Source organism: Falco peregrinus, chromosome 7 (assembly GCF_023634155.1).
Source record: "Falco peregrinus isolate bFalPer1 chromosome 7, bFalPer1.pri, whole genome shotgun sequence".
In the NCBI taxonomy this organism is placed as follows: Eukaryota; Metazoa; Chordata; class Aves; order Falconiformes; family Falconidae; genus Falco; species Falco peregrinus.
In genome coordinates this window covers 20,557,885-20,584,264 of record NC_073727.1, presented here as the reverse complement: position 1 = coordinate 20,584,264, position 26,380 = coordinate 20,557,885, and the positions used below count along the sequence as shown (strand labels likewise).

Sequence of the window (26,380 nt, the reverse complement as noted above, 5' to 3'; positions counted from 1 at the left end):
GTCCCTGGCCACATGATGTTGCATACAGTGCCCTGGCCTGGTTGTGAAAACTAGTGCATATCTGGTTCTCTTCTGAGGAAGTAACTTGGGTGCGGCTGCCCCGTTTTGTACAATGCAGTATACATGTCTACTGATTTTAGGTTTGAAGGTTGAGTTACCCGAGACCTCACCTGTTTTTTGTTTTCACATTGCTTCAAATTATAGAGTTGCATGTATTCACATTACTGCTACTCTTGACTTAAGAAAAGCTCTGAATGTTTTTCAGATTTAGGTTTTTGACAGGTATTTATAAAAAACCAAACAAACACCAGATTAAGTGCCTGTCTTTTTATCAGTGTGCTCTGTGGCCAAGGCTAAAGTAGAGTTGACTTCTCAGGTCAGTGTTCAGCTGATTTACCTATACAGCTATTGTTTGTTTGGCTCTCTGCATTTTGCTCCAGATGAGATGTGGTCCTGTAGAGCGCTGCCTCCTTCACTGCAAACCTCTGATTCATCTCTGAAGTAGTCTGTCTGGCTCCCTGCGTCAGGGGAGGTCCTATGCAAAATGTAATGCATAGATACATAGTTAGAATGGTATCAGTATGCAAAAGTACCCAGGTGCAGAGAGAGCTGGACACCTAAATACCCTTGTGGATCTGAGTTATAGTAATCCCTCCAGTGCCCGTAGACTTCTGTGACTGACTGGTTCTGAAAATTGTCTCTCTGTAATACAGGTTTTGAAACTCCAGTTCACGTACCTGGAGCTGGAAGATTTTAGTTTTTCACTATTAGTCTCTGGCAAGAATAACTGAAATACCAAAGAAGATAGAGTTTTTGATGTCAGCCCTGCTGCTTTGTTGTTCTGTTGTTCATTCGTTATACATAGGAGTATTTTCTTCATCCTTCCTTATATTCCTGGATTAGAGAGATACACATTATTTCAGGTGCTGTTATTCATGACTGCACAGTGGGAAGTTCTATTAGATTTGTTTTATTAGAGAGGGAAATTATGCCTCAGAGAAATACGCTGGTTGAATCACCTTTCATTTAGAAGGCTATTCCATATCCAACGTCTGCATACAAAACAGACAAACTAGGAAATTTCTTTTCCTATTTGATTTCATTTTTTAATGCATTGACACTTCTGCCTTTTTTGGGTTACAGTTTCTTATATAAGTACAAGCAGCTTGCTCACAATGGGAGGTGATATAAATACCTGGCTAGAAACTCATCCTCTGAAGTTGCTCTATTAATCCATGCCATCAGGGATGCTTCTTATATATGTCACCTTGTGAGCAGCACAGGTGAGAAAATGGAGCACGAGAGTTTTCCATTCAAATCGTGTTTTCTGTAAAAATACTGGGTGATATTTTTAGACACTTTTGGCTATCTAACTCTTTATATGTGGTGTCCTTGTGTATAATGTACACATGCCTGGTGCTTACCTACCTCCATATCTGTGCCTAGAAGTGATTGTGAGCACAAATACACAGACAAACTGTGTCTTACTAGCATGGTTTATTAATTAGATCTAATTCATTGCACTCATTGGGAATTCCCTGTGAACACTTCAAAGCACTCGATGCAGATATTTGCTTGCTAGCATGTGATTCCTGGTGCGTTAGTTACTGTCATGTGGCTAGAAGACTTCTTGAATCTGCAAAGTACCTCATTTGTGATGAATAAAGCTACACGGATACTAGAATCTTTAGACACTGATAGCTGGTTGAGAACTGTGTTAATTGCTGTGTTACACTGGGGACGGCAGCGTTTCTCAAGCTCTTCATCAAAGGACCATAGCCCCTTTGAGAGAAACATCCTGCAGTCTCTCTTACCTCCAAGCGTTCGGCAGCTGGGGGCAAGAGAGGTACCAAAGTAGTTTATATTGAAGTAAGCAAAAACATATTATCTTACAAAACCCTCATTTTACTGTTTCAGTTAGCTTTTTAATTAGGTACTGACTGCTGTGGGGAATTGGTTCTTGCCTGTGTCTGCCTGCATGCAGCGACTCGTCTCTGTCAGCTGAGTGTGAACAGATTGCATGTGGGGGTTTTGCAATCATCCCATGGCCCACCTTCTAGTTTCTTGCAAACCAGCATGCCAATGTCTTGGTTACAGAGCAAGTAAGACGTCAAGCTCATCTTTTCATTCTGTTTTCATGTAAAGAGCTTTTAGAAGAATAATATCATATGAAAGGCAAGACTGGTTGGGAAGGCAACAGCTTGCTTGGCGCAGTTGGATTACAGATAGAAAAGTGCATGTGTGTGGTGATAGTAGTCTCTATATATTCCAATTTATGTTGTTGCAACCAAAACCTTTTTCCAGTTTCCTACCTTCTCCACAAGTTCCAATACCTTCTGACTTTTGCATTTAATGTAAAACATGTTACATTTGTAATGTAGCTATAAAATATAGTTTAGAACTCTCTGAAATGCCTCAAAATGTCCATGCTTGTGTACACAGAAACCATTTATGTATCATTATTTTGGAGTATTTGAAGAGTAACAGTAGGAGTTCTTACAGGTCAGGTAAAAACTTCTTGTGCCAGGGTGTAAAAGCATCAAGAGTATGTCAGTGCTACTGTGTTCAGGAGGTGCTTCTCCGTCATGTCACATTCCTGTGACATGCCTTATACTCTCATCCCCAACATTTCTGACTCTACAGTATGAACTCTGTTTTGGGGGTGGATCAGGGCAGAAAAGGAAATCTTTGTGTTTCTTGGAGAGCTGTTAAAGTTCATCCTGGAGAGCCAGAAGCTGCTCCACTTCTCTTCTGAGCACTTCAGATACATGTTATCACACATTAACTTATCTTGATTAATTCTGCAAAAGATATGGGAGCAGTTCCCTCGAGTTCTTGTGAAAATGAGAGGGATGTACTATCTCGCCATCATCCTCTCTTGGCGTCAGAGTGTCTGTGTACTGGCATTCCTTTAAGCCAAGGGAAATTGCTTGACATCACTTAAATTTCTGAATATCTAGACAGCAGGAGTTTGGCACTCCGAGGGTGAATTTTGAATCCAGTTTTATCTATTGGATGGTATAGATCATGTTGACACACATGCTTTATTGCTTTTACTAAATCCTCAAGGTAGACTTCCCCAGGTGAAGTAGCAGCAATTTCAAGGCATGTTACTAACCAGGTTCAGGATTTTCTTTTAATTTTATTTTATTTTTTGGCAGAGATGGGCAGATGCCACACTCCTGTATAAATGCATGCTATTTCTGTGCCTGTTTGTGATTCTGGTTACAGTAAGAGGAGAGATCCAGATGTTTTTCAGAGTCTGAGCTAAATCCTTCTGCATAATGCAAGCAAGGGTATCTATATTCTGTAGATAAAGTCATACAGTTTCAAACTGGTATCCTGTCCAGGTAATGGGTATAGGTGTCTGTAAACTGCATGTCTTTAAGACAGAAGTTATTAAAATCTATTGCTTTTCACTCATGTTATTTGATGGAAGCCTCCTTTTAAAAAAAAAATAAATTCAAATAGCCTAGTTTCTGCTAGGGAAACTTTCTTCTGAATTGAGCATGGAATGGTTGGGTTTGGGTTTGGTTTTTTTTTTTTTTTTTTTTTTCAGAAAATCTTTTTCAGATGTGTTTCAGACCTTTGCTTTCATCAAGAAATGAGATGCCAATCAGACTGTTGAAATTTGCAAAAAGCCCTATGCTGCTTTTGCAAAGGAGACAAAAAAAAAAAAAAAAAAGCTGCTTTAGGAAGTTCATTCTGAGTTTTGTTTCTTCAGACGCGAGCTCAAAGCCAGGCTTTGCCAAACAGATTCCCCCTCACATGGCTGATGTCTGTCTTTTTTTTCTTTTTTTTTTTTCTTTTGCTTTTCATTTTTGTTGTTCTTTGACAAGACTATCTTAGTAGTGTCAAAAAGGACCTCACTTAACCAAAACAGCAGCAGTTAACAATATCCAGTCTCTGATCAGTGTTTTCCTCCTGAGACTTGCGTAAGTTTATTTTGCTGTTCTTGAGAGGTGGTTGCTTTTACAGTCAAATCTGCCTTTGATATTGCAGCTAAGTAAAGCTTCTAAATTTGTCCTGGCTGTGTTTTCTTTTTGAGCATTTTCTGGACAAGTGTTTCAGCTCTTCCTTTCCTGTTCTGTCTGATATCTAGGGATAAACACACCCGGACACATGCACATACACACACATGCTGTTTTATCCAGATTGCTGTGCATAATGTTGCTGTTAGTTGTATGTGATTAGGGTCTTAAAGTACTTGTTTCATTCCAGTTTGGTTTTGAAGGAACATTTAACATTTTTTATACTATCACGATAGTTACTGTCTTGCCCAAGGATCATTTCATCATCAGTCTTTTCCATATTTTTGTATTACTGAAGGTGATTTGAGTGAGTTAGTTAAATTTTTCTTTATTGGAGTGGAACTTAAAGAGAAACAACAGAGTAGCTTAGAGAAATATTAATATATCAGGATCTTCCTTTTGAAAATTTTATGCAATAGCGGTAAGAGTAACATACTAAGTTTTGGTATTCCATGATTGTAGGAAAGTATTTTTTTCATTTTAATGATGATACTGAGTCAGGTTTAAGGGTATAATGTATCAGGAGCACATTAATTTTAAAAGCAAAATTTCAGAAGGTTCTTTGTTCACCTAACAGGAAAAGTCCTGCTTAGACCCAGTATGCCGATTATAGCTTCCGTGGCTTGCATTCGTTTTGGATCTCTGGATGTTCCTCTGTGTAGATACATACGTAGGTCTTTAAGTCACGTGGAAAGTTACTATGTTCGAGGATCTTGTGTGCTTTTAAAAATGAATTCGGGCTGTTCTTTTAAACTTTACCCAAAATACCTTGTCCTAGAAAAATTAGTAACAGAAGTGAGTCTAGAAGTCAGGAGTCTTAAACTACTCAAGGACTTCCCTGTTGCATGCTTTTTGGTGATACCTTGCACATCAATAAAGCTCTCCCCTCGTTTTTGTGGCACGCCGTGACTTCTGTGATGTGTATTTAATAGCTGCTACAACTAAATGTGGTGTATTTTCTAAAATTGTTTAAATTTATAAAATGACCAGTGCTGTTTTCTTTCTTTTCCGTGGGCAAGAATGGTTGAGTTTTGGTACTTCCAAAAGGCAGTAATAGATGGTAAGCAGTCATCATTTTAATAGTGATATATATTGTGGCTGAGCAGGAACGTTAGAGCAATTGCTGGTATTTCTGAAATATGCTGTTTGGCAATGATATTTGGGTATATGCTAAATGAGGTATGCTTTTATATACATTGATAGGTCCAAGTGGGGCTTTGTAGAGAGACTGGAAACTTGGTTTCTGTCTGTAAGGTCTTTTTATCACCTGTATGTTCAAGTCTTAATTGACGATGCCTCCTAAAGTGGTGTTAGAGTGTTAAAGGGGCACTTGGGATGTGTGTCTGCCTCTGTTGGGTGTCATTGCCACTCGCTATCACTTGGGTGATTGGTGTAAAGCCAGGGATGGTGGGGTCTGATTCCTGGGTCTGCACTGCACAGGCAGTCTGTACCATCCCTGGAAGGTGAAGCTGATTGTGTCAGTAGCTGTCAAAACCACAACATACATATATAGGTGTGGATGTATGGTCCTGACAGTGCTGCTCACCAACCAGAGTAGTATTTGAGAGTTTGGGAAGCACAACCACGTCTTCCACAAGGTGAGAAAGAAACCTTTCACTTTGTAAAATCCCTTTATTGGACCAATGTGCTACTGTGAGGTTAAGTCCATCTCACATGTGTATGACAGTGTTTTGACAAGAAGTAACAGCAGTTTTATACAGGGTGAAGACTGAACCACATGTGAATTAAATCATGTGTGGGCCGGCGATGGAAAGATAGGAGATAAACCAAGGTCTTTGCAGGCTCTGTCTAGCCTGTCCTCTGCATACTAAGAAACTATGGTAAAAGGACAGAAGGAACGTAAAGAGGAGAGAGCAGTGGAGAAAGATTGAAAAGGAAAGGAAACCATGGAAGAAAAATTTTAATGTATCAACATAATTTCCATATGAGAGGAATGTCCTTTTGCCAACTAATCGGTTTTATTTGCCAGAGGAATATTTCCATCTTTCACTTAAAGACTGCTATTTAACTAGTGAGATAACATTTTAAATGTAAGTCATCCTGGTTGTGTCAGAGGAGGAGAGATCAGTTTATACTGATGATACAGAAGATTTTAGGTAATTTTCAGTGCTCCCAAAGATCCTAACATGAAATTTTTCCTAAAACTTCAAGATTTTTGGATTTCAGTTATGAGAAACACTCAAGTCTTTTTTTTTTTTTTTTTTTTTTTTTTTTACCCTTTTGCTTAAGCAAGTTTAATTAATTTTTACTGCCAGTCTTGGTGGTGTCTGTTCTGGAGAGTAGCAGGAAAAGCTGATAAGGGCATAGGACAGAAATCTTTGTGCTTATCTCACTGCAACACATGGAGCTGAGAGTGCATCCTTTTCCTGTCCTAGGACAGGAGACGTAAACTGACCATCTCCTGACAGCAGTGACTTCAAACAGAGCCTCTAACGTCTAGAGGGTATGAATCTTCTCTCAACTTCAGAGGCCAGCTAGGTGAAAGTGGGTCACTGGCTGTTTAGAAAGCTGTTTTTGTGCCAGCAAAAAAGAAACCACATTTCTGATAACTGCTGGGTCAATAGACATCTCTGTAGACATTTTTTTTTCTCCAAAGGGCAGAATTCAGGGTGACTCCTAATTGTTTGTTTAGACTTTTACCAGAAGATGAATTAAGTTTTTTTTTTTAAAAAAAAATAACAACTGTTTTTTTCTAAGGGAGTTTTATAAAAACCAGAATTTTGCTATCAGATTTGCAACAAAGGTCAGACAAAAATTGTCCTCAAAGAAGGGGTTATTTGGACAGTGAGTGTCTTTATAGACGAATATCAGAGGTTTTCTTTTATGTATTGTCTTTATGTGACCTAGAAATGAAGGGTCTAAGTCAAAAGGGAATGTGAATTGGAGCAAAGAGAACCTTCCACTAGGACTGCCTGAGCCTTGGTGTGATGACCTCAGGATCTTAGCCAGGATCTGTGCTGTGACTGTAGGTTAGTATCCAATTCTTGGTAAAATATAAACACAGTTACAAATTTATTAGAACAGCTGACTTCTGTTAAATCTAATAGTTAAATTTCATTTGTAATTTTCACCATTAAGACAGGCACAAGAAGCCTCAGCTTGCAGCTCTTCTTCTGGCCGTGTGTGGAAATAGATCTCAGTGGCCAGAGCCCAGGAAAAAAAATCCAGGAACAAAACCAGGAGTCCTGCATCAAATATTGATGCTGTACAGTTTGGGGCAAACTGCTTCACTGCTTTTCTGGGCCTTGGTGTCCCTATTGGTAGAATAGCCCAAGAACTCCATGATAATGCCAACACAGAAGATCACAGTGGGAGACAGACTTTGGATGTGCACAGTATCTCTCTTCTGTTAGCTGCCTGTGTGGCAGCTTAGTACTTTGTATAGTGGCTGTGCTCTGAAGTCTACCTCCAGGTAAGTGTGGTGCCAGATCTTCAATTACCCAAGGGTCCTGGGGCTAATGTGGTTTGTCCAGGTTTGACAGCAGTGTAGTATGCTGCCACATGAGCTGAAGGTGCAGCCTTATTATTTGAACATTTATTTAATGCTATGACATTGGCATGCCTTGCTAATGTGAGTCTTCTCATCTGTTTCGTATGTTAACTTCGAGACCTCACCAAGGCTAAAGAAACAGGTATGATCTCATCCTTGCCCTTTGTTTCAGGATGCAGAACGGTTCCTCCAGAATGATTGATTATTTTCTTTTTTTTAGATTTAAAAAAAAAAAAAATAGTCTGGTAACTGGAAGAGCCGTATGAATTATTAGCATTAAATCTCAAAGGTTTTCAGCTCTAGTCTGGAATTTGAGGTTTACTACAGTCCTTAATCTCAGTTCGTGGTCACATAACTTTGATATGGGCTGGCTTTGATTGGAAAAGCAGCAAACTTTTATCTCTTCCCCCCTTCCAATCAGATGGGGTTTGCTGGGACAGAAACCTAAATAATTTCCTAAATGCAGTTCAGAAAGTACAAAGTAGCTCTAGGACTCTTCAGCAGTGGGATGAAGGGGATCCCTGGAGTCATATGATTAATCTTATTATAATCTCAACTTTCTAGTTCTCTTCCAGTCCCTATGAATCAGATGCAAATTGTACCCTGTAGAGTTGGCTAATCTGTCATCCACAGCAGTCTGTCAGCTACCTATCCAGACCTTCTCTTATAGTATTTAAGAAATCATCTTGGAAGCTTTCACGTTGTCTTTCTTACTATCAGCTCCCCAGGATTCATATTATTTTCAGCTCTGCTTTAAAGACAAGAGCACAGCTGCTGGTAAAGTTGCAAAATCTATTCCTAAAGTGCTGCAAATCTGAGACCAGATTGAACTTGTTGAGACTTAAGGTTTTTATTTCTTCTGCCTTCAAACTAGTGATGGACTAAAGGCATAAATTTCGACAGGTTTGGATTCAGAATCCAAATATAGGGATGCTGATGCTGGCCTTTTGAGAAGCAGAGCAGCTTGAGCTGGGAGTTCAGCTCCAAGCTTACACCCACATCCCCTTTTCTTCAAGACAGGAAAACTGGAAACTGGTCTGAGCATGGGGTGTGAAGATCCCTGTCTGCAAGGGAACATACTGCACCTTGTGCACAGCTCACCCTTCCCCTAGAGTTTGCAAAATTAGATCAGCTTCCTCTCTCTGAATCAGTTTTACCTTCTGCACTGGCACAGAGTTGCACTGTGTCTGGTTAGATGGTGTGCTATGAACTGGGGCATAAAATTCAGAGCCAGAAATCTGCATGGTCACTCTGCTCACCCTTTGTTACTTGTACTTCTTCGCAAGGATCCCTTTTTTGCAATAGTTTGATCCTGTTTAGGTGTAACACCAATAAAGCATTTTGAGGCTTTCCCATAGAAAGGATACTATTGTTTTTGGTTTTAACAACTGGTTGCTTACCCTAGTGTAAGAAAACTTGTTTACTTTTGAGTCTAAAGAAGAATTCAAGTAGCTGTTGGTTCTGCAAAAATTTTTGTCCTCTTACGAAGAGCCTGACCTGCAACTGTAATTTATCACCCATCCTCCACATCACTTGGCCACCATCTGAAAGCACACGCTGCCAAGTTTCAGTAATTCCTGTTGGATATTGCACAGCTTGGAGAGGCTGTCACTCATCTAAAACTATCCAGGCTTCAGCAGCATGGTAGGAACCGTTGTTACGTGAGTCGCATCACCTTTTCCGTGCCCCAGGACATTTGGGAAGCTAACCCCACCGCCTTCCACTCTCCTGCCAGGGATTTCATGGCTGTTGGTAAATTCCTTAGTTACTTGAGAAGCCGTTGCTATAGAAAATGTCCTTTTATGCATGTTTGTACTGGCTTGTCTAAATGAGTGTCAATACCGGCATCTGACTGGGCAAAAAAAACCTGCCAGTATCTGCCTTCTGATGTTAACATTGGCAGCAGCTTCTTGTAACTGTTGTAGGGAAGTAGCTCTGGTAGCCAAATACTTTCAAAATTCAGATATTACCGGTTTGAATCTTTAACTCTTTCATAAGACCTCTAAATCCTTTTCTGTTACCAAGGTGCTGTCCACCAGAGCCTCTCAGGACAAGATGCAAGGTGATCGTTTTTCACTCTCAGAATGCAGTTATTAGTTCTTCTCTTTTGTGTTTGTATGCATTAGGTTTCTTTTCATAGGAGGCAAGTTACGAAAGGACCTTAAGAACTCATCAAATCCATCACCTTTTCTCTAAGAGGGGTCAGCTTTGCTCACATGGGTCTTGACAGATGTGTTTAAAAAAAAGGGTGCCTCTTACATGAACTGCACAGACTGCACAATCTGTTGTGTGCTTAACTAAATATGGGAAGGCTTTTCCAACTCCTAAAAAATGCATCTCTGTTGCTACTATTTAACATTATTTCTTTGCCATAGGGAGTAGAAAATGGAGATAAGACTGTTGTCTTCCAACCTTTGACATGAACACTGCTCTAGGAATCGTAAACCCCAAATCATGCATTCCTGCTTATAGCCTTGGTTGGAGTTTTAATACCTTCTGGCATGCCAGGCAAAGGCTGGCATATTTTCAGATTTTTTTCAAGTCTGAATTACCATTTTTCTACTTTGCGTGAAGGGGGCTCAGACTCTGAATCTGTAGTATGGCATCTTAACCATTACATGACCCTAAACCAAGAGATTTTTGCTGTGTCTGGCCTTTCCTCTGAACATATTTTAGGCAGTTAAACAATATTAAATGGCTTTTCCAGTTTAAAAAGGGGGAGGAAGTGGGGGAAGATGCTGTATTGGGTAGGGCAGGTTGAAAGGGAAGCTTGCAGTGGCTTTAGATTAAGTTCTCTTGAGTTACTGCGTATGTCTTTGCTAATATAACATGGTCCTCCTTTTCCCTCCTGGATACTGGTGACCAGTCATCCACATAAGTAAATTTCTTCACAAACTCTGCTTTGATATGAAGAAGCCGTTTCTCTCCAAGACAAATCCCCCTTGGACTTCTGGAGATACTTGTGCTGGAAACCCTTCCCAGTCCAACCATATGGACAAGACTGAGCCAGGTCTGACCCCTTCCACCCTATATAGTCCTCCAGAACCATTCCAGCAGTCTTTCAGCTCCCAGATGTGTCCATAGCCCTTCAGAGGATATCTGACAGGTACCCTCAGTTTCATGCTGAGAAAGCAGCGATGCCACAAGGCTGGCTTGTACCGTGTTGGGTGGGCTTTGCAGCTTGCAGGGGACTGCTCCTGTAGTTATACTGGTACCAATTTAAAGCTTAACCTGAGTACACACACATACATGAAAAGCATAACAAGAATTCCCAGAGTGGCATCCTATGGTGAACTTCTGAACTGAAGCAGAGAGATAAATCTAAGTTTGTGCTTTTTAACTGCTACAGACGTGCAGCACACACAGGCAAGACTATTAGAGAAAAGAGAATATGGTCTCTCTCCAGAGAGTTGAATCTGTCCTGGTGACTCCAGGCATAACAGAATATACAAATGTTTCTATTTCACTGCTTTGTTTTAATGTTGATTTGTTTGTAGTCTGCCCAAGATACTAATTGGTGTTTTACAAGTATAAAGAAAAAGGTGTCTGCCCTGAAGAACTCGCTAACAAAACCCACTACTGTACAGTGTTAATGCACAAATTTGATGCTTAATGAACCAATCGCTTTGATAAAATCTCTACTCCTGGTGAATTCTCTGCTTTGATTTTCCCCTCGACTCCCATCATGTTTTATACCTCACTTTGCTTTCTTTTTCCCTCTGCTTTAAATTTTGGGGCAGTTTGTGCTTTAATCAACATTTTACAGGGTAGCTCCTTGAAAGGAAGTGAATCACCTCTTTCATTAGGAACAAACAGAGTTGGTCTGATGTTGCAACTATACGGATATTTAAGCTGAGAAATTGGAGGACCCTGGCTTGGCACAGGATTTTAAGAGGAATGGTGGTGTGACATTAGCTTTTAATCCCTTCAACATGCTGCGGTTGATAACAGGTTGTAACATGGATGTTGGTGCCTGCATTTGCAGTGCTCATACCCAGAATAATAATGGAACAATTCCCCCTCTTCAGTGACGTGTTGGCTCCTTACCACCAATGACTTAGCATGGGTTCTTTTTTTTATTCAAGAGGTGTTGATTGCTGCAAAAATAGTCGTGTTAATGGTTGCCATCTGCACCTTACCCTCACCCCTTCCATTTATATGTTATTGCCACTTTTCCAGAGGTGATTTCCTCTGCAGCAGAGGTGGTGGAACAGACTCTGTGACTGCTTCTCATCTGCTTCAGCACAAAATCAGCCAGTTACGCTAAACAGTCTTTAGTGGTCATTTATACTGTCATTATTGTTTTCCTGTTCCTCATCAAGCTTCACTTCCATCTTAAATCAACACCTACCTTGTAGCACAAATCATGTTCTCGTGAAGGAAATGAGATACGTCTAAGAAACCAGTTTAAGGCTAGTATGAATTAATAGTAAGCAGTGCTGGCACACTTGACTTCTGGGGACTTTCTGCTTCTTTAATCGGTATTACACAGATTTTCTTTTTAACCTGTGTCGGTATGGTTTGCTGCTTTTAAAGTTGTCCAGCTACTAATGTATACCGCATTTTAGATGTGCAGAACCATCAGGAGCAGTAGCAGCCTGGATGGACTGCAGAAATGTGTCCTGACTTCCTAATTTTTATACTATTTAATGTTAGGGTGTCTTTCACCTGAATGCATTACTTTATATTTATCAACACTGAATTTCTTTTGCTATTATTTAAACTGCTTAAAGTGCTACCTCATTTTAGTCTGGTTTCCAGGTCCACTAAGCATATCTGATTATTCGATTTGTCTGTTCCACCCTTTCTCACTGATCTCAACCACTTTACATGGGCAGACAGCAGCCTTACAAATAGTAAGTTCCTACCCTGTGAAAATAAATGGTCGCATAAAAAGGAAAGGCAAATTGTTTCCCAGCTGGGCTCAACTGTATTATTAGACATCAGAGAATCCACACAGAGGAAAGCCGTTACGAATGCCGTAACCACAGGAACAGCTTCTATCATAACTTGTACTTCATTAGGTATGGGGTCATCCAGCCACAAGATGCAAAGCCACAGGAAGCCAAGTTGCTTTGCTTAGAGTTACTACAACTACCCTTTTTTAAATGAAAAATGTAGCTCAGATCTTGGAGCAGCTGTGACCTTCATCTGTGCTTGAAGTGACTTTGAAAACTCTGTGGCTCCACCCCTCTGCTTTTCTTATGGCATTAAGTGTGGGGTAATAAAAGGAAGAAATAAAACTGAGCTGGCATTGCTGAGTCACTGCTGAGATTTTAGAGAGGATGACTTCTGCTCAAGGTGGAGGGACCACCCAGCTGTGCAGGTAGCAGAAGGGATTAGCAGAGGGCTCACCTAATGAAAGGAGAGCAGAGTAGTTGGCAGATTGGCTGAAAGGAGGTAAAGCAAAAGTAGAAAGCGGCTTTTAAGGGTGGATTGTTAGTCTAATTGGGGGTAAACAAAATCTTGTGAAGTTTCTGCCCTCTCGCTGTATGCTAGGCCACTGAGATGTGTTGGGCAAGGGTCTTTTTTCCTCTCCTTCTCGACACTCTTTGAATGCTCAAGGTAAAGCAGTAATTTCTGTGCTGTCTGGCATCTGGTTTCTGTCTCTTTCAGTACACTTAAGACTTCTAGGTGAACTGCTCCGAGCCTTCTAGTATGGATTTGAGACCCCAGCCAACACTACTTCCCTCTCAAGGGAACAACTTCCCACCGTGCTGCCGAGGGGCTGGGCACAGCAGCTGTGGCCTACACTGTTTGTCCTGGCTTACCTGTAGGCAGCAGAGTATTAGGAGCAAATGAGACATTGGGAACAAATTGGTCTTTTCCTTTAATCTGAAACTTCCTCTTGAGTCTTCTCTTCAGTGCTGCTTATTCCTGAAGCAGTTTGCTGTTAAGCTGCAATAAGCGTCCCATTCCCACTGCTTTTTCAAAGCTCCTGTGCCAGGAGACGTTCCAGCTTGGAACATGCACGCTGCCTGTGGGATTGCCTACCTGGCAATTATTTGTATTGCTTTGTACCCACTCACGGCTTTATCCTGCAAGTCCCTTGTGGTTGTGTGTTTTGTGTGGTTCACTGGGCAACCACTTAGGGCATTACATAAAGTTTTAATAATAAAATCCTAGGAAATCTATTTGGTGCTATAGGCACAGGGATTTTCTAGTTGTTTTTCACATTGCCACTAAATCTTTGTGCCGTATCATAAAGCTGATACTTAATATCATGAAAGACATACGCATCCTTAAAACTCACCCAGGTCAAAATTACAGAAGTAACTATCAACAACAACAAAAAGAAACAAAACAAAGAAAATAAGAAAAGAAGGGTGTAAAATGAAGGTTATGGTTTGTAAGGTGTGGAAGTCAAAGGGAGGCAAGAAAAGCAGAGCAGAAGCACAAAAGTCAGCCATGGAAAGCAAGCCAAAGGGAATGAAGCCTGAAGAAGGGTTTGAAGGTGAAAGTGAGGCTCTTTACTCCCAGGGGAAGAAAGTAATGTAAACCCAAGAACAGTCTGGACAGGTACAGATGTGAAACACAAATTAAATGTTTTCACCTTGAATGTCTGGGAGATCAGAGCTGGATTGCATGTGAGCAGAAATGAAATGAGATCCTGACTGTGAGTGTACAAACTGTCATATGGCTTTCAATCAGTTTTGACGCACAAGACCTGTTGTCTTCACTTTGGTAATTAAGATTTTCTTCGGCACTGAAGCAGGCCTTGTTAATATAGATACTGTTTGCGCTGGTCTCAGCTGTTCTCTCCTCAAATGGCTTGCTGGCTTGCCATTTGCTGGCTTGCTGGCGTAGGTTAAACAGGTGAATTGTTTTGAAGGTTGATAGAGCAAACACTCTGCCAAAGATTGTAGATTTCACAAACTGACCACGAAAAAGCCAGCATCTTTGGTACTGGTCATGGCATACGTGCTCTGTCTTGCTCAGGCTACAAGGCTGATTACTCCTAAAGTAGTGCCAACTTCTTGATAACAAGATTTCCACCTGCTTTGTGGCTGAAATGTTCTGTCATGTTCTCAGTACGGACCACCTTGATTTGGTGTTTCAAGACAAGATCAGCTATTCCTGGATCTCAAATCAGTATGTCAGAGTACGGTCACCGTTGCTACCATATTCAAGGATGAGAAATCTAGACATGTAATCACATACTTACTCCCTCTTCTTTCCTGAGCATTATTCCTCCTCTGTACATCACATGTGCCATCTCTCTTCATCCCAATAGTGACTCCAAACTGATCCTTTCTCCCTTTCTTCCCTTCTTTCATTCTTTATGCTTCCTTAGCTCCCCAGGTCCCCATGATGTGGGACGTCTACTTCAGGTTTACTAGAAGTTTTTTGACTATTTGACTGTTACTAGAAGGTAATTTACAGAACAATTACCTTTGTCTAATTGTTTGGACACCTTAACAGCCAGACTTATTTGTCAGTATGGAGGGAATAGAGATAGCATTAAAGGGGCACCCAGGACTCTATGCTTTCTAGCAAGTGTGCAAGAGGCCGGCATACCTGTCCTATAGTAGGAAGCCTCAGGAACGGGAAATACTTTGTTTCCCAATGAAACGAGGGAGTTTTTAGATTTTCCCTGTTAGGACAGCAGTAATTGCTGCCAGTCCCTACTAGCTGTTGTGGAGCATGGGGATGATTACCCACGAATGGAGGTTCTGTCCTTGCCTCCTCAAGCAGTTTTTCCATACTAAATGATTTCACTAAGTTTTTGTTGCGTCTTGCTTGTGGTTACAGTCATCCTGTCTTTCCTTCCTTTGGTACTCCCATTGCCAAAATTGATTCAGAACCAAATTATAAGCCTTTCGCCTCAAATTCTGACACTTATTAACTGTAGTGTTCCATGTAAATACTACTGGTAACATTAATGACTGTGGAAAAATAGCAAAGCCTGTAAATCCAAATAAAGTCAGAACATCTTATGGCTTTTTTAAAGCACAGCATTCACCTTTGCTTTTATGCTGCTTGGAGTATAATATGTGCCTCCAGGAACTTGGAAGCTAACGCTGCAAGTGAATACAGAACAATACAAGTCTCTGCAGAAATGTTGCTCTGATAACTTTGCTTTTTTGGCCTACATTTCTCAGTGGTTATTATTTGTTAATTATGTTATATAGTGCTCACATGTGGGCTAATTGCTTCCCCAGAGAGCTTACAATAAAATGATGGACAGAACAAGGGCAGGATGTTACGCATATCAGATAGTAAAAGGGTAAGGTAGGACACAGGCAATACAGTTAAACACGTCTGTTTGAAAACAGAGTAGCATTATGAAGCGTACCATAGAAGAGTTGGGTTGGTTTGTGGGGAGAGACGAGGAGTGCTAATTTGAATTGATCTGAGGAGTTAACTTGTTAGAATAGTTGTGCAAGGAAGCACCAAAACTAAGGGCAGCAATGAAGAAAAAGTGCAGCAATTTGTTGAAAGAAGGCTACAGATTGTACCTGGCTCGGTTATGGTTGCAGGGCTGTACTGTTGTGAATTCTTGAGAACAGGAGGAAGATCCCTATGAACAGTAGGTACATTGAATGAGTGATATTCCTTGAAAAATAAACCCCTTCCCTTAGGCAGCCTTTTTTTCTTCAGACCCTTATAGATGGGAGAGAAGAAGATGTGCATACATACCCATGCAGTTGTATTTCAGATTTTGGTTCTATGTGTCTTGGTTTTTTGCATCCATCTGTTAGTCTGCACGCTTTCAGGCAGGAGGGTTCTGCTGGTATTTGTGGTCTGTGTTGCTCTAAACTGTAATGGTCTGATTCATTTTCCTGTGCTGCAAATACTTCTTCACACCTGCTTAGAGGAAGGGAACCAAGTCATGATGAAGGCACACTTGACTAAGTGACCAAAAAGTGACACAAAGTATTTCACAGCAGCTCCTTGGCCACTGCTTGTGCTGAAAAACAGGAAATGTCTGTACCCTCGCACCGCAAATTGACTTAATTTTGATACGTGGATCAGGTCTCCAGCATTACCCCCTTGGAGCAAAGAAGCAGAAGAGTTTCCAGCGTGTATTTTCCTTTTGAGAAGGATTTTCTGAGGGAAAGGGGAAAGGAGTGAAGGTTTGTCCATCTAGATTACCTGCCTCAAATGCTCCTAGAAGCACATTATTTGTACACGGATACCCTTTTCTACGTTTGTTATTAGAAAAGACATACAAGTGAAGTTTTACATAGGCCAGTGTTATTTTTAGGTTTCAAAGTACTCATAGTTTCTTCCACCAGAAACCAAGCTGTGATGCTGACTGTGCTTGCTCTCAGAATTGCTACCAGAAGCCTTTCTCTCCTCTGGGTACTTGCGGTGATTTTTATGGCATCCTTTCTCTCACTGGCTTATCTTAGCATCTTAAATCTTTAGGGCCCTTGTTAATGCCTCTGCTTGTGTTCACAATTTGTCTGGCCAAGCCCACTTGTTACTTCTCATGCAGTCTGTTCAGTCTCTTCTGTATCTCTGGGGTGTGGGAAGAAATCCTGAACACAAGAATCAAGAAAGATTTGGTCTTCTGAATTCTCATTAGAAAGGATTAACAGCAGCTGCCAATTCCACGCACATTATAAAGGGATAACAAAAAGCACCCAGGGAGTGAATGGCATGGCAGTAGTAAACTACCATGTGAAGAAGACTTGGATTGCTTCTGACTGTGTCTTGCAGTACTGCTGCCACATGAAGGATACATACACTGCCAGAATGACTGTCCCAGGCGTTTGAAGGCATTGATATTTAGAGTATGGGTACACGATTGAAAGATCGCTCTGCACTGATTTGATTATAGTTCTGCCCGCTTCTTTAAAAGACCGTATTTCAGAATCTCTTGGTAATTTTAATTCTACATGGGTATATCGCGGAACAGACAAAAATTGTGATGTGTCTGCTCACTGCTAAGTGTCACGGCCAAGGTAGCACCGTCAGGTGAGTGACCAGCGGGGTAATTTCAGTGCTTGCGTAGTGCCTTGCACATCTGTGATACCTCTTTGAAGGACCTCAGAGCACTTGCAAACACTTAATGAAACTGTTAGCTCTGCCGTGAGTTTCATACAGCTGATAAGGCATGCTTTGTGCTTTGATAGCCTGCGCCAGAGCTGGAGGGAATAACTTCTTCTCCAGGGTTTCCCACCAGCTGGGAAGAGAACTTGGGAAACGTGACCTTCCCAGACCTGTGCTCACTTTGCTGGACTGTACTTCCTCTGTTGTTCAAGGTGAGAACAGAACAGTTAAAATTGATTTAGGTGCTTCTGGGAAGATGAAGTCACTATGTTTGGATCTCTGTATCATGCCAATAGAGAGATCCTAGGGGAAATCTCTTCCTTTAGTTTTGTTTATATTCAGTCTAATGCGCAGATGTAATTTGCAAGGAAATGCAAAGGAAAAGAGCTTTTGCTAGCCTCAGCAGTGAGATGAGATGTCACAAGGATATCTAAGTGTCTCTCTCTCAAGATATGAAAAGGATTTTTCTTCTCTGCAGCGGGCGGATTTTTTTAACTCTTTCCCGATGTGCCTTCAGTTTTTCGCACCTCTTGTGCGTTATCTCATGTATCTCACTCCCCTGGCATTTGACAGGCTGCCTTCTACTTGTGGACTTTACTCACTGCTTTTGTTTGCTACAACTTAAACGAATGCTTTTTTTTCCTGAAAAGTCTAAGAGCAGTAGGAGGAAGTTTGTGTCCCCTGTGTGACACAGTATCAGGGTTCCCAAGCTGACATTAGAAATACAGGTGTTGTAACTGCTGGTATTGTAACTGCTGGTATTGTAACTGCTGGTATTGTAACTGTTAATACTGTAGGACTGACCAGGATCTGATAGTGACAGCTGGAATGAATCCCCATGACTATCATTGTAATCAAGTCTCTGACAAAATTTAATCCATTGCACTTTTGCAACCCTGTTGCTTCCTGTTACGCTGTTGTTTTCAGGCTGAAGGCAAAACCTGGCTGAGTATTATTGTACAGCTCCCGTTTCATTGATGGAAACAGGCTGGGATCCAATACGTCGTATGACAGTAAAAATGTATTGTTTATATGACAAGCAAATGGCATTTTGGATACCTGGAGATTGCATTCAGCAAGAGAGGTAGTGGCTTTCTATTTTAGCGTTAATAATGTGTGAATTACAAGCATGTATGAAAATGCTAAAATTGGCCGCTTTCTGAGGTGCGGGATGAGCTTTTGTTAAAAATATAAAATAGAATTACAAGACAGCATGGAAGAATTTGAATGCAGTTTTAATAGAAACATATCACCACAGAATTTAAAACTGAAATAAAAAAAAGGAGTCAGCAGATACAATGTAAATATACTTGACAACTAAGCACCCATAGATATATACAGTAGAATGAAACAGGTGCTGTTATATGGTAATAAAACCTCCTCGCTAGGATACAGTGCTTCATCAGAATGGGTATCCTGAAGGACTGTGGAATGTCTGCCCTTGGGAGGCTTCCATGACTGCTACAAGAAGACGACCTGGTCTGGCGTTGGTGGTAGTCATGCTCCGGACTGAAGACCTCCAGAAGTCACTTGCAACCAGTGATTCTGTGAATAACCCCAAAATTATTCTAGGCAGAGATTTGCAATAAAATTCCTTGGCCTTTTTAGTTGCAAGAGGTGCAGTCTGACTGCTCTTTCCTTTGTAGTTGCAGATGGAGGCAAGTGTGGCAAAAATGGATAGTTATAATCCCATGGAGAAAACGGCTGGAGGTTTTTTTAAATGTTTTTCCTTGTCCCCTTTCCATTAGTTACTTCCTAAACCTCTCTCCTTGTCCTTGCTGGGCAAGAGGCAGAGCTGATACTTCATGTGGAGTGTAATGGTTAGTGTCCAACTGCAAGATAGCAGCTGATTTTTCAATGTATTTTAGCACAGAATTTATTTTAATGGAGCCAAACAGGAGAGTGCTTCTCTATAGTAATTGGAACTTGTCCTTTTAAAAAGTGCTATCATGTCATCCAGCGTGGCCAGGTATTAGACATTCAGGATTTTTATTCCATTTCCCATAAGTGGATTCCTTCCTGTATTGGCACTTGGTATAAGTAGCAGTAATATTAAACCTTGCTATGGTTATCTGAGGTATCCTGGCGATTAGAATACCAGGGTCAACAAAAGGCAGAAGTTGCAGGTGACGTGAATTTTTATCATTTCTTTCCAGGGTTATTGTTCCTGCTTTTCGTCTCTTTCATTAAACCCTCTTTTATTACCAGGAGGTCAAATTGTATTCCTGTTTAAGTTTCTATAGCATTACAGGGCTGGAAGATCCTTCTAGAATCCAGAACTTCAGTTTTCCGTTCCAAGCAAGGCTTAACTCTACCTAACGCTTTCCTGATAGCTGTTGGAGTTGCTTTCAGTGATTGAGACTTCCAGTGGTTGTTGAGGCTTCACATATATAGTGACAGATTTCTCCTACTAGCAAAGTTTCATGTTGGTAGTTCACATCTGCTGCTGCTTGTACTCTTCCTCCTCATCACAGAGAAACTTGTCCCCCCTTCTCTTTGCATCAGCCCCTTCTGTATTGGACGTCTGTTATCATTGGTTCTTCATAAGATGCTGTCTGCAGTACACCAGTCTTAATCAGGTAAATTGAAAACGTTAGAGCCTCCTGGGTACCTGTTCTTACGCCAGAATTTACTTCAGAACTGATGGTACGTGGCCTTATTTATGCATGTATTTACTTTAATCCTGCTTAAACTCACCATGCTACAAGTCTTTGTTCGCTCTCTTGCGTTTGATCCCAATCCAAATGTTTATGCTCATACTTAAACTTTAAGTTGTCAACTCCTTAAAGCAAAACTCTGTCATCCTTAATGTCTGCAAAGCTGCAGTGACTCTTCATGAATAATCTGCTGTGCTTCTCTCCGTTACAGCTAGACCTGGGTTAGAAAGATACGGGGCTGTCCTCGGTTCTTGCCTGTCAAGTTTTGTGCACTGCAACATACCAACGCACCTCTGCAGTGAAGATCTCGAGTAGCAGAAACAGAACTGGATTATATTAATCTTATTGTTACGGTTTCTCAATGAGAAAGTAGGTAATCACTGTGGTTCAGCCAGACTGCGGAAAGGGATCGTTGCATTTTAAAGCTGTGAATGATGGTGTGATTGCCTTGTAACTCAGGCTAGAGGTTTAGCCTCTACTTACTTCATCTAGCCCATTTTCTGTAATTTAAGTGAGAATCTACTGAAATTATAGTTTAGCTTTATTCTGCCTTTGTGCTCACCCCTTCTGTACTTTTCCTTTTGTGTCATTTTTGTGAACTTGAGCTAACAAAATTGCTTGTGAATTAGTACCCCTTCATTTGCAAATGAGGAGGCAAAGGCATGTGAAATTACGAAAGTAATTGTAGTTCGTATGTGGCAGATCTGAGACTGTATCATCGATTTTTTTGTTCCCCTATTCTAAGTTTTAAGTGCTGAGAAAGAAACACTTGCAGTCTGAATTGGAGGGGAACTTCACTGAATTAGTGAAGCTGCTTCTGTTGCTTATGTACTGGCAACTTTTGTCTTTGCTGATTGGTTCCATCTCGCTTTTCCTCCCAGAGTAACATACAGATGCTGGTTTTCCTTTTGGATTTTAATTCTTCAACCTAAGGTGTTACATCTCAAAGATACTTGGGTTTCAAACTCATTTGATTTCATGAGGTGTCTAAATACTTTCCTCTTTCAGCTTCGACTGCTGCCAAACTGTTTTCACAAAGCAGTGTGAATTCTTTATGTAATTGACCGTAACGTCTATCTTTTTCTTCACTAATAGCCATGGCTGAAAGGTGCTCTGAGAGTGTCATGCCTTAGAGATGCAATCCTGATCATGCAGGAATCAAGGGAACCAGGGTTTCACTGTACAAGTTTAATGATTAAATCAGCATTGTGTGTTTCAAGCGAAGAAAGCAGGCAGAAAAAAGCCCAGCCTGCTAGTACTTGGAGTGCTTTATGTACTACAAATTATTTTCCATACATTTAACTAATTACATAAACAGATGATATTTACAGGGGACTTCTGGCTATGATTGACCTTCATCTTTTCCTGTGCCCTTCCCAGCCTCTCCTTGACTTTTTCTATTGTTTTTCTCTGAATCATTCCACATTTAACACCATGTTTCAGGCAGTCCTTTTCTCTTGCTTGGGACCGTCCTACCAATTCCCTAGAGGCTGTTATTCCCAGCTCTTATGAAGTTCATCTTCTCAGCCCAATTTTGTTGGCAGTTTTGAAACTCACAGTGTGGACAAACATCTCTCCAAAGCCCGATCTTCAGGCCTCCCACCTGTTAAGAGCACGGTTGCTCTTTTCCGTTTACATGATCATCAGTTCTTTGGAGCAGGAGTGGTTCTTCCAGTCTTTTATTTTGTGTAATAGATTACTTTTCGGAAGCTGGGGCCACACGATACACATTCAAGTACGTATATCTTATTTTTGTTTGGAACTTTTCTGTGCATGTGTTGGGGCGAGCAGGGGAGGAATTGTATGAACTGCGAGCCTGCTATGCGAGAGGTTAGAGAAAGCCCATGTCTGGAGTTCAGCGGTGTTCCCATGGCTACTACGACAGGTACATCATGGGAGGGCGAACACTTCTGGCATTTAGCAGCCCTTCCAGGTGATTTATGGTTTCACATAAGCTTTTCCTAAACTGAGAGGTTTTCTAGGGTTGGCACCTCTTTGCTTGTCTCCATGCCCTGTTAGTTCTGTGTTCAGTGGCCCATGGTTATTAAAATTCTTATCAATAAAGGAGTTTCTGAGCAAGGTTATTTTCTGGGATCAGGCATACCTTCTGAACTCCTCAACTTAACCAAAGGAACATTTTTTTTATGCCTAATGTATTTTATAAAAGAAACATGTAGAGTTCAAGTAATATTTGCCTTCAATTACAGTAATTAAGTTGTCAGGACTTGAAGTCACCAAGGGAATGAGAAAATCCTTTCCTGGTTGGCCAGGGGATAATTGTGTTCTGGTCGCAAGTACATTTTACATATTAGGGTGGAGAGGGAAACTGTTCTGGCTGGCATCTGTGGCAGAAAACCTGGGAGGCTGTTTGTCATTTTGCAATACGAGGTGTCAAAATCCTGCTGTGGGTAGAAGGAAGAAGAAAGTGACCTGTTTGCTTTAGCAGGGCATCTATTTTTGATCCACACTAACGCTGCTTCTTCAGCTGGGAGGTGTATCTTACTAAAAAGAGAGCGACTACAAACGTAGCTCCATCCATTTATTCTGTGGATTCTCTCTTGTCAAACATCTACTGTGGCTCCCCTTTCAAATGTAACCTGTATGTATAGATTTGTGTAGTAGATACATGCTTTCCCCTCCCCCGCCATGTTCAACATCTCTATGCAGACTTCTTTGCCAGAAGTCACATGTTTCAGTTACTTCATAAACTTACCTGAAGGTACACTGCAAGGTATTCCTACAGGAAAAGTACCGGATTTTTATAAGTGTCCACAGAAACATCACTGGAATCTCAAGTGTAGCGTTACTTGCGTTCCACTGGAACAGCTTTCTTGAAAGCAGATGTATGAGGACATCGCCACTCGTGATGCATCATTAATGACATAACATTTTTGCATTCCTACTCACGCGAGTAAAGGTTGTGGATGCATAAGGAGTCAGACCTGCAAAACCTTACACACAAACCCTAATAAACCCCACTTCAGCTAGCAAGTTTAATGATGCCCTGAAGAGAGCCAGATCACTTATCTACAACCATCATGCAATAACTATAAAGCGTTGAGATAAGTGGTTTTATGTCTCCCATTTTTCTGCTGGCCTTGACCCTGTGTATCAGTTTACACCGGTGAAAGTGGGTGTGAAATATTGCTGCTCTGATTTGGTTGCATTTTATAGTCACCTCGGTTCACTTACAAGATGCATGTGTAGAGTGGATGCTCTTACCTATCTGTGCATTTATGAATGGAAAAATAGTGAAGTATCTCTGTCACACTCACCACATCTGACTGTAATAGCTGTGGATTACCTCTCGTTCAAGAAGCGTGTTGTAGGCCAGATGTTGGTAAGGATTCTACACAAGTCTTACCTGCTCAGCTTTTCCCATCGAGGCGAGTGTGCTCGCTTACCTGCAGTTCATACAAGGCTTTTAAAGAAACCAACCAAACAATGCAAAATTTGGGACATTTCCAAGAGGTTTTTGTGACTTTTGCCAAGCAAAAGGATATGCCACAAAGGGTTATTTCTGAGTGCTTCAGTATCCATGTAAACAACTCTGAATTTCAGCTGCCTTTTTGCCCTGTTTATTCTGGAAGTCATAGATAATTTAACAAGTTACTTATTTTCGTCTTGTTACATTTGTTGGTTTTTCAGAGTCGGTTCTCTTCATGCTATACATAACGTCCTATACTTTGCTTTTTGTTTTATATCTACTTTCTAGATACCAGTCTCTTTTTATAGATACTCACCTGCAACTGGAGTTCAGCAGCTATTTATTTTGTTTATGCAGAAGCCTTGTAAGATCTAACCTGTGATGTTGGTTTTGCCATCTGATAAAGTATGATCAAATGGAGCATGTTTAAATAACATCATCTAGGACACAATGACAGTAAACCAGCTATGAAACAAACATTTCTAAAGATCAGATAAGATGGAAGAGATGCATCAGTGCTGAATTGCTCCGTGTATCATAAGTTCTTGCACTTTGCTGTAGAGGTATTCCAGGCATGGGATTTCCTTTATGCCACAGGCTAATAGATTGTACTGTGTTATTTTTCATGTTGTTTTATATCTTGCAGAGACATGCGCCTTTGCAAAGTGAGTGTAATACACTCAGTGTGATAGCATTATATATAATCTGCATGAGTTGCACAGGAGTAGGTAAACAGCAAGAAACTCAAGCCGACAGAGAATTGTCTTGTTCTGTGCTCTCTTGCTGCCTTCTGCACTGCCACCTCTTCTCCCTTAACCTACGCTACCTTTTGCAGTAAGAGCTGTTTCTCACTTCTGCCCGATTTCACAGTTAATTTTCAAGCACCATATTGTTTTTTAATATTTTTTCTAATTGGTGCGCAAAAAAAATTACTTTATGTTTAAAGCCATTATTTCTGACTCTTAACTCCTGCTCCTCTTTGTTCACCTGCAGGAGGATATTACCAATCCTGAGTTTCAGGAAGAGAAGCAGAGAAGCCGCTGGCTATCTGAGCCTGCAGACGGCTACAATACCGTGAAGAGCGTTCTCACCGTACAGGAATATTTTGCCAAGCGCATGGCAAAACTGAAGGGATCCCAGAATGAAACAGAAATAAGGGGAGACAATTCCTGCTCAGTAGCTGACAAAGCTTTGGAGCCTTCGGAAGAACTGAAAACCAAAGTCAAAAAGAAAAAGAAGAAGCAGAAGAGAGATGAGGCAGAGAGTACAGAGCACTGCGAGAAGCCAGAAGTGAAACAACCTAAGATGGGTAGCTTGAATGAAAAGGAACTGGATGATCCGTTAAATGAATGTCACTCAGGGAAAAAGAAAAGGAAACATAAAGTGCAGCTCAAAGGGGAAAACATCAGTTGTGATGAAAATATGGGCAATGGAGAAATTTATGCGGGAGTATCTGATGGGGAAGATCTCGGCATAAAGGACTGCGAGGCAAAGCAAAAGAAACGCCATAAGAAGAAACACAAAAAGCAAACAGAAGAGACAGATGAGTGTATCAAAGGAGCGCAGAGAAAGAAAAAGAAGCACTACAAGCACATTTAACCATTTAAGAGTCAAGCTGAGACTCTGAGATGATTTGAACTTGAGCACATTAGAGAAGTCTGTGTAAACACACCAGCCAGACCCCACGTTGTACTCCAGTCTTGAGCTCACTGCTCTCCCTCCGACTGAAACCACAGGCCGTGTTTAAATACATCTTTTCCAAGGGAGAACATGGTGACAGGCCAGCATGAGCTACAGTGCCATGTTAAAAAGATACCCATGCGTCGGGCCAAGGCTTGCGTGTCTGCAAAGCAAGACTTGATAAAACCCAGTGAGGCTTTGCCTCTTCCAGTGTGGCAGGTGGTTCACCGTAGCGGCTTTGCAAGTGCTGTGGTTTAACACAGCAGACCCTGTGCTGCCTGCAGCCTGGATTCGTTCTGGGGCAACTCCATTCAAGTCCAATAACAGCAAGCAAAAACCAGGCCTGGTTGTAACCACTGTGCTCAAGACTGTGAAAGGCAGTGAATTTCTATCTGCTGCTTCACACTGACTGTGTTTTTCTCAATCTGGGGGGGAAGAGTCATCCTACTACTACCTTTATTTTTACAGACACTGTTGTTTCCACTGTGATAGCCCAGCTCTGCTTCTGGGAACAGGAGGGATTTTGCAAAGCTGTCTGTACTTTTTCACTGACTTTTGCAAACTAGTGCCTAATTTTTTCATGGATCTCCTTTGACATACAGAATGAATGTTGTTTCTTCCCAAAATACTTACTCTAATTAAAGGTTTACACCTCAGTGTCAGTACTAAAGAATGAAATAAAAACATCTCCCTTTGTTTCTTAGCCAGTTGTTAACTATTGTCAAACCAACTTTGCAACAAAGCTAAAGGAGCTGTGCCTTTGTTAACCATATCCGAATCTGTGGTTCCCAGGCAGCATTCAGGGCGCCTTCAGTGATACATCTGGCATTCCAGAAGTTGTCTTGGATAGAGCAAGGTGTTCTTCTGAAATTAGGAGACCAAATAGGTTTTAAGAAGCGTAGCTGGTCAGATGTATTCGTATTGCACTTAAACTTTGAAAACTTTCAGTTTAAATGTATAATCAAATTAGAACTTGTTTCTGATTGTAAGCCTGGAAATAAATAATGCTGGAACCCAGCACTACCGTAAGCAATTTCGTATGAGGTCTTAAACGCTGAGCATGAATTTTGACATG

General features: G+C 41.0%; 1 protein-coding gene across 2 annotated transcripts in view; it reads left to right on the top strand.

The window, feature by feature from the left end:
* Window positions 1–26,008, top strand: part of PINX1 (PIN2 (TERF1) interacting telomerase inhibitor 1) — a 60,252-nt gene extending 34,244 nt beyond the window's left edge. For both annotated transcript variants that reach the window (XM_055810674.1, XM_005244052.4), the window contains one exon: window positions 24,619–26,008. In XM_055810674.1, coding sequence (XP_055666649.1) covers window positions 24,619–25,224 — 606 coding nt within the window. In that variant the 3' untranslated portion in view covers window positions 25,225–26,008. The remainder of the gene's footprint in view (window positions 1–24,618) is intronic.
* The last annotated feature ends 372 nt before the right edge of the window (window positions 26,009–26,380 follow it).